The sequence below is a fragment of the Rattus norvegicus genome, chromosome 9 (assembly GCF_036323735.1).
Source record: "Rattus norvegicus strain BN/NHsdMcwi chromosome 9, GRCr8, whole genome shotgun sequence".
Classification (NCBI taxonomy): Eukaryota; Metazoa; Chordata; class Mammalia; order Rodentia; family Muridae; genus Rattus; species Rattus norvegicus.
The window spans coordinates 84,051,999-84,071,190 of NC_086027.1; the positions used below are offsets into that span (position 1 = coordinate 84,051,999).

At 44.0% G+C, this 19,192-nt stretch overlaps 1 protein-coding gene across 13 annotated transcripts in view; it reads right to left on the bottom strand.

The window, feature by feature from the left end:
• The window catches only part of Nhej1 (nonhomologous end-joining factor 1), a 96,167-nt gene extending 77,004 nt beyond the window's left edge, over positions 1 to 19,163 (bottom strand). For 5 of the 13 annotated variants that reach the window (XR_005488935.2, XM_039083877.2, XM_063267393.1 and 2 more), the window contains exons 1-6: positions 19,026 to 19,151; positions 14,579 to 14,672; positions 13,911 to 14,087; positions 12,867 to 13,094; positions 3,963 to 4,101; positions 3,127 to 3,185 (exon numbers count right to left, since the gene is read on the bottom strand). Coding sequence is in view for 12 of the 13 variants with exons in the window: in XM_039083877.2 (XP_038939805.1) it covers positions 3,127 to 3,185; positions 3,963 to 4,101; positions 12,867 to 13,094; positions 13,911 to 14,087; positions 14,579 to 14,581 (606 nt within the window). In the remaining variant the exon portion in view is untranslated. Of the gene's footprint in view, positions 1 to 3,126; positions 3,186 to 3,962; positions 4,102 to 12,866; positions 13,095 to 13,910; positions 14,088 to 14,578; positions 14,673 to 18,449; positions 18,953 to 19,025 lie in introns of those variants that run through there. The other 8 variants (XM_017596524.3, XM_017596523.3, XM_006245240.3 and 5 more) reach the window with 8 other exon arrangements.
• Positions 19,164 to 19,192: the final 29 nt, after the last annotated feature.

Below are 19,192 nucleotides of genomic sequence, written 5' to 3' on the forward strand. Positions count from 1 at the left end.
TGTGTGTGTCCATGTGTGTGTGTGTGTCTGTGTGCGTGTGTGTGTGTGTCTGTGTGCGTGTGTGTGTCTGTCTGTCTGTCTCTGTGTGTGTGTCTGTGTGTGTGTGTCTGTGTGTGTGTGTCTGTGTGTGTGTCTGTGTGTGTGTGTTTGTGTATGTGTCTGTGTGTGTGTGTCTGTGTGTGTGCCTGTGTGTGTGTCTGTGTGTGTGTGTCCAGGTGTGTGTGTATGTGTATATGTGTGTATGTCTGTCTGTGTGCGTGTGTGTGTGTCTGTGTGTGTGTGTCTGTGTGTGTGTGTCTGTGTGTGTATGTGTGCATGTGTGTGTATCTGTCTGTGTGCATGTGTGTGTGTGTGTGCATGTATGTGTGTCTGTGTGTGTCTCTGTGGTCACAGGACAGTTTGAAGGACCTGGTATACTCTCCTACAACCATGTGGGTCCTGGCTTTGAATGCAGGCCATCAGGTGTGATACCAAGTGCTCTTACCCACTAAGCCATCACTCTGACCCTTATTTTTTTAACTTTTTAAAGATTTATTTATTTATTTTATGTATAAGAGTACACTGTAGCTGTCTTCAGATACACCAGAAGCAGGAGGGCATCGGATCCCATTACAGATGGTTGTGAGCCACCATGTGATTGCTGGGATTTGAACTCAGGACCTCTGGAAGAGCACTCAGTGCTCCTAACCACTGAGCCAGCCCTTATTATTAATTTTTTTAATGATTGGCTCTCACTATGTAGCCAGGACTGTACTTAAACCCAAACTTGCCTCCAACTCCTGATCCTCCTTACCTTAGTTTCCCAAGAATTGAAATTCCAGGCATGTGCTGACCTGAGCAGCTTTTATTTTTACACACACAACATCCTTCCTGGGGTGGCACCTGATTCTACATCATTTCTCATACCATTCTACAGGGCTCTCTCTTCCACAACAGCAGTAAAATGATAAGCCTTCAATTTTACAAATGAGATAATAGCTGTTCTGAGGGAAGAGATTTTTTTCCGTGCTGTAAAATTAAACCTTGAGAATAACAAGCATCCTCAAATACAACTCTAATAAGCAATACAGTATCTGAGGGACACATTGTGACAATTTTCACAAGATCCCCTTTGCACAAATGTATCAAAATAGTCATTCAAAGACCTGAGACCCTACTATTCTAGCCACTGCCATCTGTGTAAAGGATTTAGAAACACATTCATCCAGTCCTTGCTTGCAGACATGCCCACAGGTCAGTACAAAAGAGAGTCACAGTCTTGCTGACATAGAAACTGCACCATAATGTAGAGAGTTAAACCACAGCACTTTAGTAGCAGGGAAGGATCACCCTACAAGGAAGGTCTAGAAAGGTCTCCCAAGAACCTGCAGTTATTGCTTAAAAAGATGAATGAAAGTGTTCAGCATGGAGAAGGAGAAGGCACTGGACACTCTTGACAAAGGGAAGAATGTATGCAAAGACACAGCAAAAGAAAATAACACGTGGGAAACTGAGAGGCATGCCACACTGCTAACACAGAAAGCATATAGAGTAAAATGTGTAGAAGCTAAGCTGGAGAAGTGTGAGGCAGGAAAATTTGCTTCCCTGAGTCTCTGAGGCAGGGAACTAGCACATCAATAACCTCCCCTGGACTACATTAACCTCCCCATGTTCAATTTAATAGAGAGAACAAGCCACAGAGAGAAAAGTGGCTAGAGAATCTCTTACAAGTTCTGCTTAACATTATCTCTTGTTTCTCCCACAAGATTAACACCTGGGGGCCGGAGAGATGGCTCAGCGGTTAAGAGCGCTGACTGCTCTTCCAGAGGTCCTGAGTTCAAATCCCAGCAACCACACGGTGGCTCACAACCATCTGTAATGGGATCTGGTGTGTCTGAAGAAAGCTACAGTGTACTTGTATACATAAAATAAACAAATCTTTAAAAAAAAAAGATTAACACCTGGAGCCAGCAACATGGCTCACTGGACAAAAGCACTTGTCACATAATCCCAGGACACCATGCTGGAAAGGTGAGAGCCAGCTCCTGAGAGTTGTGCCACATGTGTGCTCCCACTCATGTACACCATTTACGCATGCACACTGTGATAAATAAAACTCTGTTAAGCTAACTCCTACTACCCTTCAAGACTTTGCATGTGACTTCTCCCACAGAGCATTACTTTTCCAGTACAAGCATGGAGCACCCACCTCACAGTTTTTCTTAAGAGTCTGGATATGAGAGCTCAGCCAACATTCAGAGGAAGAACGGAAGGTTCTCAATCAAATACACTCACTTTATGCCCCTCCCTGAGGGGGGGAAATGCTAGCTTTCCAGTTCAGGAAAAGTATGAGACATAGACTTTGCCCATAAAAAGGAATTAGTCTAGATGGCAAGACAGAAATGTGAACAAGCCATACAGAGTATTATGTAGGCAACGCCCACTTTCACCCTAAAGTAGCAGCATGCATAGTGTTAAAACGAGCAACAATACTAAGGTACTGCCCACAAAACCAACAAGTTCCAGAAGAGTCGAGAAAGGAAAGACCAATATTGACTGGTATTATCAAAGGTCACTATTATTAATACTCCCACTGTTTGGCATCCAGTGAATATTCCTTTTGGCCAAGCTCAATCCTTAGAAGAGAAACCTAGGCAGAAGCTTCTGACAGGCCACAATTATCTACTCCCCATTCATTCTTGTGCCAGTCCCTTTGTATAAACACTGTGATTTTCCACAGCCTGCTGTGCCCACAAGACAGTCCCCAAATGGTAGCCCTGAGCTTTTTACACCTTCCTCTATTGCTAGATACTAAAGGGACCGGACAACAAATGACCATCCTTCTACTAATCCAGATCTCAGCAAGCAGAAGTGAACACTGGCCAGCCAGCCTTCCCAAGGCTACAGAAGGACAGCCACATGGCACCTTAACAGAGATGTTAAGTCGGAAAAGCCCACTTTCACCGTCTTCATTCTTCCCCCACCTTCTCTACACACATCTCAAAGTTCATCAAACTTTCCACAAGCAACTTTTTCAGGCAAAGGGCTTTCCAACCACACCAGCCACCTAACACCCAAAATGCAGGTTGCCACCCAGGCACTCTGCCCAAATTTATAGAAGGAGAAAGGAAACAACAAATATCCTACCTCTACCATAAACTGTTCCAAGAAAGAATTTTCTTCAAATGGCTCTGTCTTCAATCGACCTGTAATTAAGAAGAGATGGAGAAAGGAACGTGAGGAGCCTAAGGATGAGCTTCGCACTGATCACATGATAGGGAAGGGGCCCAGGATAGAAGTCAGGGAAGGGACCAGAGATCTAACACCCACAGGGCCCTAGGCCCTCGGGAGAAGGGCTGAGGGTTTGTGGATAAACAAAAGGAGACCAGGGGCAATTGCAACAATGGTTCAGCAAGTGCTAGAAGATTGCCATGCCACAATATGAAGGCTGCATAGAACTTTTATTCTAAAACTACAGTGACAGGGGCTTCTTGGCTCTGGAGTCCATGTTCTGCTAATACAATTTTGAAGAGTTGTTGGCCCCTTTCCAAAGTCTTTCTTCATCACGACCTAGGACATGTCTGGACTTGCTTGTGGCTTTTACTGGCCCCAGCCAGGTACCTAAGGCAGAGGGGACATTTAGTATCAAGTCTCAGTTGCTAGAGTCCCTACCACCTAGAAAGAGAAACTTTTGTTGTTTGGGGGTTTTGTTTTGTTTTGTTTTGTTTGAGACAAGGTCTAACGAAGGCTAGCTTAGAACTTGCTGTGTCACCAAGGATAGTGTCCTGCCTCTACTTGAGTGCTGTGATCATATGCATACGTCATGCAATTCTAAGTTTCAACCCCAGGAATTGGTGTATGCTAAGCAAGCACCACCAACTGATCCACACCTCCAGCTCAGCAAGTATCCTTAATGCAAATTATATTCCCCCTTTCTAAGACCCTCGGGCTCCCCAGCCATTCCTCTAAGAATGCCCTCTTACCTCGGCTCAGCACAGCCCCACTCTCCTGGTAGGCCTGGATCTCAAGGTCCTTCATCCGAAGCAATGCTGCTAGCTCCCTCACATGACTGTGCAATGCCAAGCTCACACCCATCAGAGGACAAATCAAATGCTGAGAGACCTGTGATGAAGAAGAGCTGTCAATTAGCCAATAGGTGCTCATAAAGTACTACCAAACACTGCATGAGCTACTCAAAGAAAAATACTCAAGAATAAACATTTTCACAGGAACTCACAATTTCATAGACAAGCAATTCATTTTTACTAACATAAACACAAATACAATATTAAATTTACACATTAAAGAGACTCAGATTTTCTTTTTGGCCCAGATATGGAGTGGGAAGGATAAAACAAGATTATGAATAAACAGAAAAATCTACAGTTCTGATTTAAAGAAAAAGAGATAGGGCAGTGGTTCTCAACTTTCCTAATGCTGTAACCCTTAAATACAGTTCCTCATGCTGGGGGGATCCCCAATCATAAAATTTTTTCATTGCTACTTCATAACTGCAATTTTGCTACTATTATTAACTGTTATGCTACAGTTATGAGTGTAAATATCTGATATGCATGATACCTGATATACAACCCCCAAAGGGGGTCATGACCCATAGGTTGAGAACCACTAATATAGGAGCTAGAGAGACTGTTCAGTGATTAAGAATACTGGCTCCTCTTCCTGAAGACATGGATTCTATCCCCAGAGCCAACATGACAGCTGACAACTGTCTATAACTCCAGATAAGGGGACCAGGCATTCTCTTCTGGCTTTGAAAAGTCATACATACACAAGGTATGCAGACATACATGCAGGCAAAACACCCATACACATACAAAGATAAAAGAAAAATCTTTAAAATAACTAAATAAAGATAAAACAGTGGTCTTGTTGAGGAGAGGGAAGTGCTGACTCAACTCCCAACAGAGATAAAAGCAGAAGATCCAAGGGATCCTCACGAAAGGGGTGTGGCCGAAACAATACACCAGCAGGAGAAAAAAGAAAACAAAAACAACAACAGAAAACAGAAAACCATCAAACTCAATCTAGATATTTATTAAGAGTCATTTCAGGGCTGATAAGAGGTCAGAGTTTTAATCTATTTTCAAAAGATACAGCAGAATTTAAAGTAATTGTAAAGTAATAATAGAACAAAGCCAGCCGGCTACTGAACCCACTCCATGCAGAAGGACGCAGGTACAGCTTTGTTACAGTGCAGCCACACTGAGTGCTCATACAATGATGTATAGCTATACATAGTCACGGAAGTCACCTATGCAGTGTCCATTAGCCTGCGGCTAGAGGATGTCATCAGCACCAAGGGCATGAACTAAAAGAGACACTAAGCAAAAGATGTCCTAGATCAGGGGTCAGCAAGCTTTTCTCAGAAAGACCAGATAATCAATATTTTCAAATGTGTGGCCCAGAGTCTCTGCTGCAAGTACTCAAGTTTGCTGTTGCGGCATGCGAAAGCAACCACAGACAGTGTGTAAACAAATGAGGTGGCTGTGCTCCAATCTAATTCTACAAAAGCAGGCAGCAAGCCAGGTTTGGCCTGCTGGCCATCAAATGCTCATCCCTGGCTAGATCTAAAAAGGGAGCACTTTAGACAAGATACCCCATCGCAGGCTTGAAATAAGGAAAAGGTGACAAGTGTGCCATCAGAGGTGCTGTGCAGAGTGACCTGGGTCAGGGTCCCAGGTGATGGTTCTCCAGGAATCTACGTTCACACTTCCCATCAAGTCTCTAGAGAAAACTAAAAGACTGCGTTTGATGCAGCTCAGAGTCTATGGAAAAGAGAAAGGGCTGGCTGTGGGGGTATGGGTGGGCAGCAGCTTTGTGTGCCATAATCCAAAAACAGTGTAGGCGTCCTGGCACGGGGAAAGCCGGAGTCAGGTCTAGATGTAGATTACCTTGTTTTGTCACCTGGCAAATGCCAACCTAGTAATGAGTGCTGTCCCAGGTTCTCAGAAAGGACTTAGGCCTCCAAGAAGTACTGCTCAGAACCCCTGGACGTAAGCTACTCCTGGGCCTGTGAGACAGCTCGGCAAGCTGCCAAGCTTGGTGACCTGAGTTCAGTCCTCCAGACCCACACGGTAGAAGGAGAATTGGTTCCTGCAAGTTGTCATCTAATCTCCACATGCACATTATACACTCATGCACACATATAATAATTAACTCAATACAGTGATTAAAACTCTATGCCTAGAAATAGTTTTGATAAGTTTGGTCCTGGTCAAGGTAGATTAGAAAAACAGTGGAATAATTGTATGCAAGTCAATAGAGGTTTGGTGGATTGAACTGAAAATAATTATCATTGCTAACCAAGCAGCCACAGTGGCCATTTGGTGGCACCCCTCAAAAACAGAAACTCCTAACGTTAATAACCAGCCTCTCACCATGGTGGGTGGGGAGTGGGGGGGTACCACCTTTGAGGTACTAAATATAACAGCATGAGACATGGCGAGGGGCAGCTCTTAGCCAATGCCATGTCTACTGAAATAGGATACTGGCCTCAGGCAACTGGAATGATCTATTGGACTGCAATATCTATATACAAAAATGAGTTTTTAATCAGGAAATATTTCACCATCCCAAATAATTTCACACCACTCTGAATTCCTGGGCTATAATTAATTTCAAAGCTACGTGAACATTAAAATGATTTCTCTTAGGCCTGAGAGCCTTGTTCTGTTTTCAAGCTTAGATGAATGTGGGTTAGAAGTTCCCAAAATATGTATTAATGGCCATAAAATAAACTAGTGTAAAAATAAAAAATAAAAGGCATGCAACCATGTGGAAAGATCAGTGTACTCCAAAGGCACAACAACAACAACAAACTGTACAGTGCTTTAGGTCAGGGACACCGCCTTTCATTCAAGGAAAGCAAAATATGAAGACATTCCATCACAAGCCAACCAGCCTTACCCACTGGGAAAGAGGCTCTGAGGCTCTGCCTTTGAAGGTCTCCATGACAGGCCAGGAAGTGTGAGAATAACAGAGGTTGCCATTCTTCCCCAGAAAGGGGAACACCTCAAATCCCACCCCTGAAGTCTTCTGACTTACAGAACACTTAAGAGTCCTAGGCAAGAAAGAGTTGGCCCAGATATCAAGTCATATCAGAGAGACCAGTGAGACCATCCACAAACTGGGGGTCAGGAGACTGACTCTAGTTCTCGCTCTGCCAGCATCTCCCTTGACCTCGGCCTTCAGTGTCTTTACCCTTTAAAACAAGAAAGAATGAGTATTGGAACACAGTCTCTCACAGCCCACTACAGTCCTACAGTGGTGCTGCTTGTGCCCTCTTCTTTAATCATAAGTGCTGAGCAATCTTGTATTTGACAGATGGGGAAGCTGAGTCATAAGAAAGTCTGTACTGATTCAAATATTCTAAATAATATTTATTCTAAATAATCTAAAGGTAGTAGGGTTGATTGTGAATTCGCCGCTTGTTCCAAAGCTTGTGTTCTTCCTACTACTAAGAAACTCAGGGATGTGACCCCTAGGGATCATAAACAACCTAAGGGATGACAAATCTGAAAGTGAAAATACAAACTATCAAGAATAATATTAGATGCACACCTGTAATCTCAGCAGAAAGGGAGGCAGGAGCAGGAAGATCACAAGTTTGAGGACAGTCTGAGCCACACAGTGAAACTTAGTCTCAAAAACCTTAGTCTCACAAGCACAGGGGCAGGAGAGAGGCTCAGTGGTTAAGAGCACTGGCTGCTCTTGCAGAGGACCCAGTTCAGCCTCCAGCACCCACATAGTGGCTCACAACCATCTGTAACTCCAGTTCTCAGTGACGCCCTCTTTAGGTACCAGGTGTGCATGTGATGCACATACATATAGGCAGGCAAAATACTCATACACATAAAGTAAATACGGCTAATAAAAGCATTTAAACACAAACAAAAAAGCAGGAAAACAGTTGTATTAGACACCTGAAAGAACAGACAATAGTAAACAAGGAAAGATGAAGAGAAAGCCATTACAAGTGCAGACAGATGCAGAATCATGAAGCAGATACCCAAAGCCTTATATATTTCACAATTCCTACAGGGAATTAAGAACTAGTAAGTCCCTAGAGTTAATAACAAGGTGTGTGGTTCATATTTGTAATCTCAGCATTTGGGAAAAGAGGCAGAAGAGTTTCACACTTGAGCTGGGCTACAAAGTAACATGCTATCAAGGAAAAAGAGAAGAACGGCCAAGGGTGTGCCTCAGCTGTAGAGCGCTTGTCTCAGGCGCATGGAACCAGGCAGCACACCTGCAATCCCAGGGCTCAGGAGGTGGCAGCCAGAGGTACAAGTTTAAAGTTTAAAGGTCCTAGGCTACAAGATGATCTGAGGATAGCTTGCACTGTGTAAGACTCTGCCTCAAAAAAAAAAAAAATGTGTGTGTCGGGGGTGGGGGGTTGGATAAACAGAAAGTTGATCTCAATAATTGCTTTAGAAGGAAAACAGAGAGTAGACAGAAAGACTGTTTGTTTCTTAGACTCTATACCTTTAAATGCTGCTTGAAATGTTTGCCTTTGGCATGAATTACCCATTCAAAAAAAAAAAGTAAATGAAAACTATCACAAGAATGAGTAACAAAGCTTCCAACCGCATGACCTCACAGACACACATGCACGCCTGCCTGAAATAGTGGCCGCCTACAGCCCTGATAGTGTCTACCAGGTTTAGCTTCTTCCCCGAAGCCCAGGGCTTTCCCTGGGATGTCTTCTTCATTTAATGGTAAGACCGTAATCTGAACTTAAAACATACTTGTTAATCAATTGTTCTATCTCTCAAGAAGTCCTTTGCTGGGCTGGAGAAACAGCTTGTCCAGAGGACACAGTTTGGGTGTCAGCACCCACTTTGGGAATATCACATCTCCCTGTAGCCAATCAAACCTCATTCTCCTCTAAACACTGATGCTTCTTTCACAGGACAGCTCCTTAGCTGGAAGACTGCACTAAAGTAATTAGCTTCTCCTTTCATTTTCCTGTGACAGTTTTATTTTATCACTGTTCAAGTGTTCTTTACTGCCACCCCACCCCAGAGCTGGGCTGATCCTGGCCCAGGCTAAACGAGTGCTCCAACATTGAACTTACCCCCCAACCCCACTCTGTACTTTTGAAAGAACGAACTACTAGAGCCCGTCAACCTCCAGGAAGGCTGTGTCCCCACAGTTTCCACACTATTCTGAATCTGTAAGACTATCTAATACACAAAGAGACCAGCTATTGCTAGGAACTCTTGAAGGAAGGTGGTCAATGGTTAGATGCCAGAACAAGTATCATTGAGGAAACAGTGCCCTCTGCTGTCACCTAGAAAGAAATCACAGGTTTTGAATGGTTATGAAATTCTGTATCTAAATAGGATGGAAGATTTCCCAAGAAGTTCAATTAAGGTTAGCAAATGTGAGTGCTTACTACACAGCAGGACCTGTGGATGGGCCTTGGCAATGTTTTCATGAAGGCAGTCACAGTGGAGCACACCTGTAGTCCTACTACTTGGAAAACTGATGAGTTCAGTTGCCTTGGCACCATTAGAGAGCATCCTTAGCTGGACTATAGCTGAGTGGTACAGTACATGCCTACTGAGTGTGAGGCTCTGGGCTTGATCCCCAGAACCACAAACAAAACTCTTATGAGTGAGCAGTTCTAGCACTAATAAACAGTAAACAGTCTCTCAAGAAGTCTTTTGCTGGGCTGGAGAGATTGCTCTTCCACAGGACACAAGTTTGGGTGTCAGCACCCACTTTGGTTTGGGAGATCCAGCACCTGTAACTGTAGGCCCAAGAGATCCAACACCATCTTCTGCCTCTCATGTATACAAACCCCCACACAGAAATACACATAATTAAAAATAAAATCTGTAAAAACATATAAGTTGGGTTGGGGATTTAGCTCAGTGGTAGAGTGCTTGCCTATCAAGCGCAAGGCCCTGGGTTCGGTCCCCAGCTCTGAAAAAAAGGAAAAGAAAAAAAAAAGTAAAAAAAACATGTAAGTTCTTTGTTCCCCACAGTGGATATATAAGTATCACAGAAGACTTCAAGTACACTATACCTTGAAGTGGGAACTAGAAAATACATTTGCAGGACTGGAGCGATGGCTCAGTGGTTAAGAGCACTGACTGCTCTTCCAGAGGTCCTGAGTTCAATTCCCAGCAATCACATGGTGGCTCACAACCATCTGTAATGGAATCTGATGCCCTCCTCTGGTGTGTCTGAAGACAGATACAGTGTACTCACATACATGAAATAAATAAATAAATAAATAAATATTTTTTAAAAAAGAAAATACTCTGCAGATTGTACTCAGCTGACCCAAGCCCCACCCTTCTTGAAGAGCACTTTGATCACTGAGTGCTACTGAATACAACAAACAGTATTTGTTGATTCTAAAAATTTGTTCTTTTTTAAATATATTGTCAATATCCTATAATTTTCTTAAGTTCTTGGGTTATTTCTGGCTTGGAAACAAAGACAGCGGGGCAGGAGAGGTGGCTCAGCAATTACGGGCAACATTTGCTCTTCAGAGCAAATGGCACCTTGTAACCACCCATAACATAAGTCCACGTCCAGGGGGTCTGATGACCTCTCTGGCCTCTGCAGGCACCAGGCACACATGTGGTGCACAGACATATATGCAGGCAAACACCTACTATACACATTCGATAAAGTAAAAGTAAGACAAACAAAGCCTTTGTGAAAAAATATTTGAGTGGATCTTGTGGGAAAAGGAAGCTGGGAGACTTGTTCTACGATACTGGGTCTCACTGTGGAGCTCTGACCATCCTAGAACTCACCATGTAGCCTAATCTAGCCTCAAACTTGTGGTCTTCTCCATGCCTCAGCCTACAGAGTTCTGGAATTACAAGCATGTACCATTATAATTCCATCATTCTTTTTTTCTTAAGACAGAGTTTCTCTGTGTTCCCCCTGGCTTTCTAGGAACTAGCTCTGTAGAGCAGGCTGGCCTTGAACTCACAGAGATCCACCTGCTTCTCCTTCCTGAGAGCTGGGATTAAAGGCATGTACCACCACCTCCGGGCTGTTTTCTATCATTCCTGAGTAAATATCTATGGAAAAGAATGACTGGATTAAGTAGGGTACACTCAACTTAAAAAAATCGGGGGGCAGGAAAAGTAGCTTAGGCAGTAATATGTTTTGTCACACACCCATGAGCACCTGAGTTTGAGGCTCCAGCACCAGCATAAAGGTGGTAAGCACTTCTTATCCCACACCAATGAGGCAGACAGGACTTCTGGGACTTGGTGGCCAGCCAGGCTAGCCAAATGAGCAAGCTCCAGGATCTGAGAGCCTGTCTCCGAAAACAAGGTAGAGAAGGGCAGTGGTGGTGTATGCCTTCCACCCCAGCCTGCTATGATTATAGGTATGTATACTCATGCACAACTTTCAAAACTTGCCCTTTGGTTATTTGCTTGGCTTCTTTGTGTTTTTGAGACAGGGTCTCTCTATTCTATAACTTTCACTGTCCTAGAACTTGCTACATAGACCAGGCAGACCTCAAACTTACAGGGATCCACCTGTCTCCACCTCCACCGAGGGCTGGGACTCAAGGCATTCACTCCCACATCCAGCTGAAAACTTGTTCTTGAATTTCATTATTAAATACTAATAAAAGTTCTTGGGGCAGGGCTGGAGAGATGGCTCAGTGGTTAACAGCACCAACTGCTCTTCAAGAGGACCTCAGTTCAATTCCCAGCATCAACATGACAGCTTACAACTATCTATAACTCTAGTTCTAGGGGACCTGACACCCTCACACAGACATACATGCAGGTAAAACACCAAGGCACATAAAGTATTAATTCATCCACTCATTCATCCGTTTTTTTAAAAAAAAGAGTTCTCAGGGCACTAAAGCTACAAGAAAGAGGAAGGTAGGATCCTCCTAGTCTTTAAAAGAGGTCTTTAAGGTTGGACAGACTAATGTAGAGTTCAAATTCTAGCTTGGTCATTAATAGGCTGGATAGTTTTATGTCTCCTGTTCTGGAAAACAAATGGAAATGATATCTAGTAGGAAAATCATAAGGGGGGTTGGGGATTTAGCTCAGTGGTAGAGCGCTTGCCTAGCAAGTGCAAGGCCCTGGGTTCGGTCCCCAGCTCCAAAAAAAAAGAAAAAAAAAGAGGAGAAAATGCTTAGAAAAGCATCACACTCCACTCTGTTGTCAAAACTGTCTTGACAAATCACAGGTTGGACTATTAAAAACTCTGCCTTAAGCCAGGTGTGGTAAATCCCAGCACTTGGAAGTTGACACAGTAGGACTGCTTCAAGTTCAAAGCAATCTTTCACTGTATCATAATTTCATGTCTTCTTAATATGACTCTAAAAAAAAAAGAATCAAGAAAAGTGTGCATGGTAACAGCATTCACCAGAAGCAGAGCGGCGGGTAGATCTCTGTCGGGGCTACACTGAAACCCTATCTCAAAATAAAATAAAATAAAATAAAGTAAAATAAACCAAGAAAAGCCAGGATATACTGCAGTTGGTAGACAGCAGCACGAAGCCCTGGTTCAACTGCATAAGTACTGCATCAGCTGAGCATGGTGGTGTATCTGTAATCAACACTCAGGTAAAAGGATAAGATCACTCTAGCATAGCCTAGCATACCTGAGACCCTGTCATTAAAGTAATAATACTGGATAAAGTCACCAAATAAAGTATACAGCTCCAACCCTCCCTGCTCCCTTTGCAAAATAAGACTATATCAGTCAATCTCCTTAGCTTCTGGTATAGTCAGGGAGACTTTTTAAAAATTATTATTAGAAAAGAATTTCAAACAAGGTTTACAGGAAATACAAGGGCACCCAGATCTTTACCAGAAGTAGCTGGGATCCCCACCTGTACCCTATATCTAAATCGCACTTACCAGTAAAGAACTAGCTGGAAGACAGTGGAAATGCCAATTGAAGGGGAGACCAGAGAGCTCACTCCGCACCCTCAGGATCAATACCTCCTCTCCACGATCACAGGAGAAAGTGGCTTTGCTAGGGTGAGCAGCATCCTGGTGGGCAGAATCTTTAAACAGTGGGCGAAGCACTTCATCCAAGTGATGGAGAAAAGCTGCAGGGGGAGCGGTGAGGCGCTTGTTCAGCTCCTAGAGACCAAAGCAGTACAGAGTGAGGGTGGGAAGGGAAAATGCTGCAAAGGGGAGCAAAGGGGGGCCATGAACACAGTGGGGAGCAAAGGGGGCCATGAACACAGTGGAGAACAAAGGGGGCCATGAACACAGTGGGGAGCAAAGGGGGGCCATGAGCATAGTGGGGAGCAAAGGGGGCCATGAACACAGTGGGGAACAAAGGGGGGCCATGAACACAGTGGGGAGCAAAGGGGGGCCATGAACACAGTGGGGAGGAGAGGACAGAACAAAGGGGAAGCACTATAGCAGAATGAAGACAACAAAGAGTTGCAAAATCAACTAGCCTGCTCTACAGTTCTGCCCTGCACAAGATCACGGAGGGCCTATATACATCATATAGTATGGATGACATAATGCATTATTGTTTGTGCAGAATCTATCATCTATCTATCATCTATCTATCTATCTATCTATCTATCTATCTATCTATCTATCATTTCTATCTCAGGATGTTTCAGATTTCTGAGTTCCTTGGACTTTGGAATACATGCACTGATTTTTACCAGTTGTACAACTCTAACCCCAAAATCCAAAATCTGAAATGATCCAAAATCTAAAACTTTTGGAGTGCTTGAGTTGTAAGAATGTAAAAAGTTTCAGATTTTGAGCATTTCAGAGGTTGAATCTTTAGGATAAGGATGCTGAACCTAAACTTGCTTCAAACCAGTCCATCCTTCCTTGCCAACACACAGATAGCCAGATTGGCTGCTGTTCGTGTCCTACAGCCAGCACGCCACCCCACAGTGATACTTCTCTTCACACTGACATTCTTACCTTGGCTCGCTGGCTGACCTCCAAAGTGTCCACCTGTTCATGCCACACCTGTTGAAGATCCGAAATCAGCAAGGCATAACCATGCTTGGTGATAGAAGCCTTGGCCAAGAGTGAGTTCTCAGCAAGTTGTAACCATGCCCATGGCTGCATCAACAGGCCTTGCTCTAGTTCCTCCATCTGCAGAAAAGCCCTAATTTAGCACAGTGCCTTCAGGAAATGGATCCCGCAAGAGCTAACAACTCCATGTCAACTGAAACCACATGAAAATCCTCCCCAGTAAAATACAGGCATGAAGGCACAGATTCCCTTCATATAACCAGCCTAGCATCAACCTAACTACCCCTTGACAACTAACCTAAAATTTATCCACAATCTGTGACTGGGAAAATGGCACAGAGGTTAAGAGCACTGGTTGCTCTTCCAGAAGATGGGGATTCCATTCCCAGCACCCATGACATGGCAGCTCACAACCGTTTGTGTCTCCAGTCTCAGGGGATCCAGTTTCAGAAGAGGGGTCCTCTTCTGACCCCTTCAAGCACTGCACTTGTAGTACCCTCAGATGTGCAGGCAAACACTCATATACATAACATAAAAATAAATAGCATCGTTTTTAAAGGTCAGAATATTTCTCCCATTAGGTTCCTAAAGAATATAAAACATGTCTTTACCATGAAGGTGCTGCCTGACTGTAATCCCAGAACTTGATTGAGGCAGAAAGGTCAGGATTCCCAGACCAGTTGAGGATACATGAGACAGACTAACCTTGGAGAGGAAGAAAGGGGAAAAGGGGAGAGACGGAGGAAAGAGGAAGAAAAAGCAGATCTTTTTCTTTCATAGTGTTTAAAACTCAGCACACTGATGCATTTAATACAATATGGGAACCCAGGCCATTCCTACTGAATCCTTATTTGAATCCCATCTTTCTCAGACTCTTCTCTCTCTCTCTCTCTCTCTCTCTCTCTCTCTCTCTCTCTCTCTCTCTCTCTCTCTGACACACACACACACACACACACACACACACACACACACGCACGCACGCAATTGAAGTCCTAAGTGGGCAGGACATTCAAATTATTTGATTGAGTTGACCCATAGTAGCACAGGCCTTTAGTGCCAGTACAGGTAAGCAGATCTCTGAATTCCAGGCCAGCCTGGTCTACAGAGTGATTTCCAGGACAACCAGAGTTGCACAGAAAAACCCTGTCTCAGAAACAAACAAAATGATTGATTGGTTGATTGCTAATAGTGAGGTTTGAGCCAGTAAGATGGCTCAGCAGAAAAAGCACTTCTGCCAATCTGGATGACCTGAGTTGTATCCCCAGGACTCGTGCTAGTTGTCCTCTGACTGCCACATATGCACCAAATAAGTGTTGTCATTTTTTTTTCTTTTTCTTTTTTTCAGAGCTGGGGACCGAACCCAGGGCCTTGCCCTTGTTAGGCAAGCACTCTACCACTGAGCTAAATCCCCAACCCCCCCCCCTTTTTTTTAAAGAGAGAGCGAGCTTTTTGGTTTTTTTTTTTTAAGATTTATTTTTTTATTATATATACACACACTGTAGCTGTCTTCAGACACACCAGAAGAGGGCATCTGATCTCATTACAGATGGTCATGAGCCATCATGTGGTTACTGGGATTTGAACTCAGGACCTTTGGAAGAGCAGTCAGTGCTCTTAACCACTGAGTCATCTCTCCAGCCCGTCATTTTTTTATAATGAAAAAAGGCAAAAAGAAAAAAAAAAAAGAAAAGAAAAAGGCAAAAAGAAAAAAGAGAAAAAGGCAAAGCTCACAAAGATTGTGAATGAACAGTAAAATCCTAAAGCAGACTTCATGTTCTACACCTGCAATCCCAGCACTGGGGAGACAGAGGTAGGAAGATCAAGGTCCAGCTAGGGTGAAACTAGCCCTACTAGCTTTACTGGTAAAATGCTTGCCACATAAGGACCTGGGTTCAGATCCCCAGAACCTACATAAAAGGCTGCTGGGATGCTATATATCTGTAATCTCATCACTGACAAGACTCAGGATGGTGGAGCTACCCAGGCCTAGATAACAAAGTTTTAGGCTAAAAAGAGACTCTACCCCAAACAGTAGGAAGCACCTCTGAGATTGTCCTCTGACCTTCATATTCAGTGTGCTTATACATACAACTATATGAAAACACGCACACATGTACACACATCCTTAATCCCACACACAAAAAAAAATAAAAAATTTTTCTTCAGGGGGCCGGAAAGATAACTCAGTGGTAAGAGCACTGACTGCTCTTCCAGAGGTCCTGAGTTCAATTCCCAGCAACCATATGGTGGCTCACAACCATCTATACTGGGTTGTGCTGCCCTCTTCTGGTATGCGGGTATACATGCTGATAGAACACTCATAAATATAATAAATGTTTTTCAATTAAATAAAAGTTCAATCTACATAGTGGTGAGTTCAAAGCCAGCCTGGACTACAAGAAACCCTGTCTCAAAAAGACTATCCAAAACAGGGGCTAATTTTTTTTAAAGATTTATTTATTTATTTTTTTTTTTGGTTCTTTTTTTCGGAGCTGGGGACCGAACCCAGGGCCTTGCGCTTCCTAGGTAAGTGCTCTACCACTGAGCTAAATCCCCAGCCCTATTTATTTTTTTATATATGTCACTGTTACTGTCTTCAGACACCCCAGAAGAGGGCATCAGATCCCATTACAGATGGTTGTGAGCCACCATGTGGATGCTGGGATTTGAACTCAGGTCCTCTGGAAGAGCAGTCAGTGCTCTTAACCACTGAGCCATCTCTCCAGCCCCAGGGGCTAATTTTTAAGTCTTCATTTATTTGTCCTCTCACAATTTCATACATATATAATGTACCTGATCATATTCCCCCTAACCTAAAACAGAAATTCTTGCCTAGACTCTGTTCAAGTCAACCCTCTACAATTATGGAAAAATCCATGTGTATATGCATGATGGAAGATGTTGGTCTTCACATTACATGACAGACACACAGGGAATACAAGATGTTGATAAGGACAAGAGAAATATCCCAAGTTCCTTTCAACAAAAGAACAGGCAGCACACTTCACACCACAGAGGAAATGACAATACCACTTCACTGATTGGGTACATGCCCACACTAAGGCCCGCGTCACCAACATCATGCCTTCTGCACAGCTCGGAACTCCTAGAGACCAATGTTTTTACCTCAATAAAGACTGCTGCATCCTCAGCCTAGTTAAATATATAGCAACTAAATCTGACCAAATCTATTTTTCCTGAGGGCACAAAAAGTCAAAATTTCCTTCATTATTTTCATTCATGAATACAAAAGGAAGTGCTGAGGGGAGGGTGAAAACTTAGACTGAAAAGAAAATTATATGATTTCCCATTTAAATCTGAGGAACAGTATTTTCAACTCGGTCTAAGCCATCATCTTCCTAGTTTTCTTTTAAAAAAAAAAGGATTTATTATATAAAAGTGCACTGTAGCTGCATTCAGACACACCAGAAGAGGGTGTCAGATCTCATTACAGATGGTTGTGAGCCATCATGTGGTTACTGGGATTTGAACTCAGGATCTCTGGAGGAGCAGTCAGTGCTCTTAACCACTGAGCCATCTCTCCAGTCCACTTCCTAGCTCTCAAAGCCCTGTCTTGTGGCACTAATTAGTTTGCACTGTGATTAACACATGGAATACAAATGTATATGCTCAGAAGACTGTATACATGTCAGGGAACTTAAAAGAGCAGAGCCTAGTGATATTACTGCAGTCTTGGTTCAAGTACATGCATTGTGTGATATCTGCACGAGATAAAATTGCCTAACCACATGGTTCTCAAAAAAGTGGCCATTTCTAGTGACACAGGACTGCATCTATGGTGGTTATTTGCAGCTGCCTTGAAATGTTGTGTGTGGAGATGGTTATTTGTATCTTGTGCTGTTCCAACAGGATAGACTGGTCTTGGAACGATTAAAGAGTCCTCACTGGGCAAGAGTTTACATTGGGAAGGATTAGAAATACAAATGAAGTTGCCAAACCCTCTAATTTCCCTTATAGGCACATCCTGGCATGTCCTCTAAAACTCACCAAAATTGAGCTTATTGGCCTAACTGGTCCCTCCTTAAGTTCCGAAGGTCAAAACCCACAAGTTAATGGTTTAGTCTAAATGGGAGGAAGCTGTTTTAATGTGGCCAGGGACAGCTGGCCCTATAAAAATGTCTAAACATTCAGCACCAGACTCAGTCTGGCTGCTCTTACCATTCAGTCTGGTCTGAGGTAAGTATAACTCAGTGAGTCAGACATGGTGAGACATGACTGTAATCCTAGCACACAGGAGGCTGAGGCAGGAGGATCTTGATTTGGAGGCCAACCTAGACAACATAGCAAGAGCCTCTCAAAACAAAACAAAACAAAAGCCAAATTAAAAAAGGTAACTCAGTGGTAGAACAGACTGGAGCCTGAGACTGTCCCCGGCATGGAGGGAGAAGGAATCTAAGTCCTCTGGAGTTTTACTGCTCCCCACGCCCCGCAAGTTAGTATTCCAAGATTATGTTAACCAACCTCGCCAGTTCAATTTGTCTTTTAAGAGGGAGAATGTGAAGTTGCACGACTAACGTTCTGCCACTTGGGTTCCTCTCTCAAGCATAGTTCTGACAACACCCTGCAGGGGGCAGCAAGGCCCTACAGACCAACCGGCCGGCCCACGCCCTGTGCCACCAGAGAGGGTAAACCTTAGGCCCTGCAGCCAGAGGTCACAACCCGGGTCCCCGAGCGCCCTAGGCGTCCATTCACCTCCCCTGTAGGGACTTTGTCGCCAGTCTCTCACTTTTACAACACCGCTGCACAGAGGTAAGGCTCTTGGACCCAAAGGGTAACAAAGTTAATTCAGTCCAGCGGGCAGAACACGAAGCCAGCTAAGGAGGAGTCTCACACACCACCCTCAAAGACAGAGGCCGAAGGCGGACTGCGCATGCGCAAGCCCGCCCACTCCTGGAGGTCTGCCCCAAAGTTCAGGCTGTGCGCGGTCCCTTCTGGGAAAAATCGCCCTGTCGGGTGCCACTGTAAGAGTTTATCTCAGCTTTTCGGCATCCGGAAGGACCCAGATCCCAGCGCTTACTCGAAACCGATCCCACCTACCGTCAACGGCTGCGGGAACTCCCACCCTCCTCACGGCAGGCCTGCCCTGGTGCGCAAACTGAAAGGCCTAGGGTAGAGGCCACCCCCCCAACACACACACACACACACACACTCGGGAAGGCGGGATCTTGGGGTGTGGCACAGAGCCAAGGCCTGTGATGGGCGGG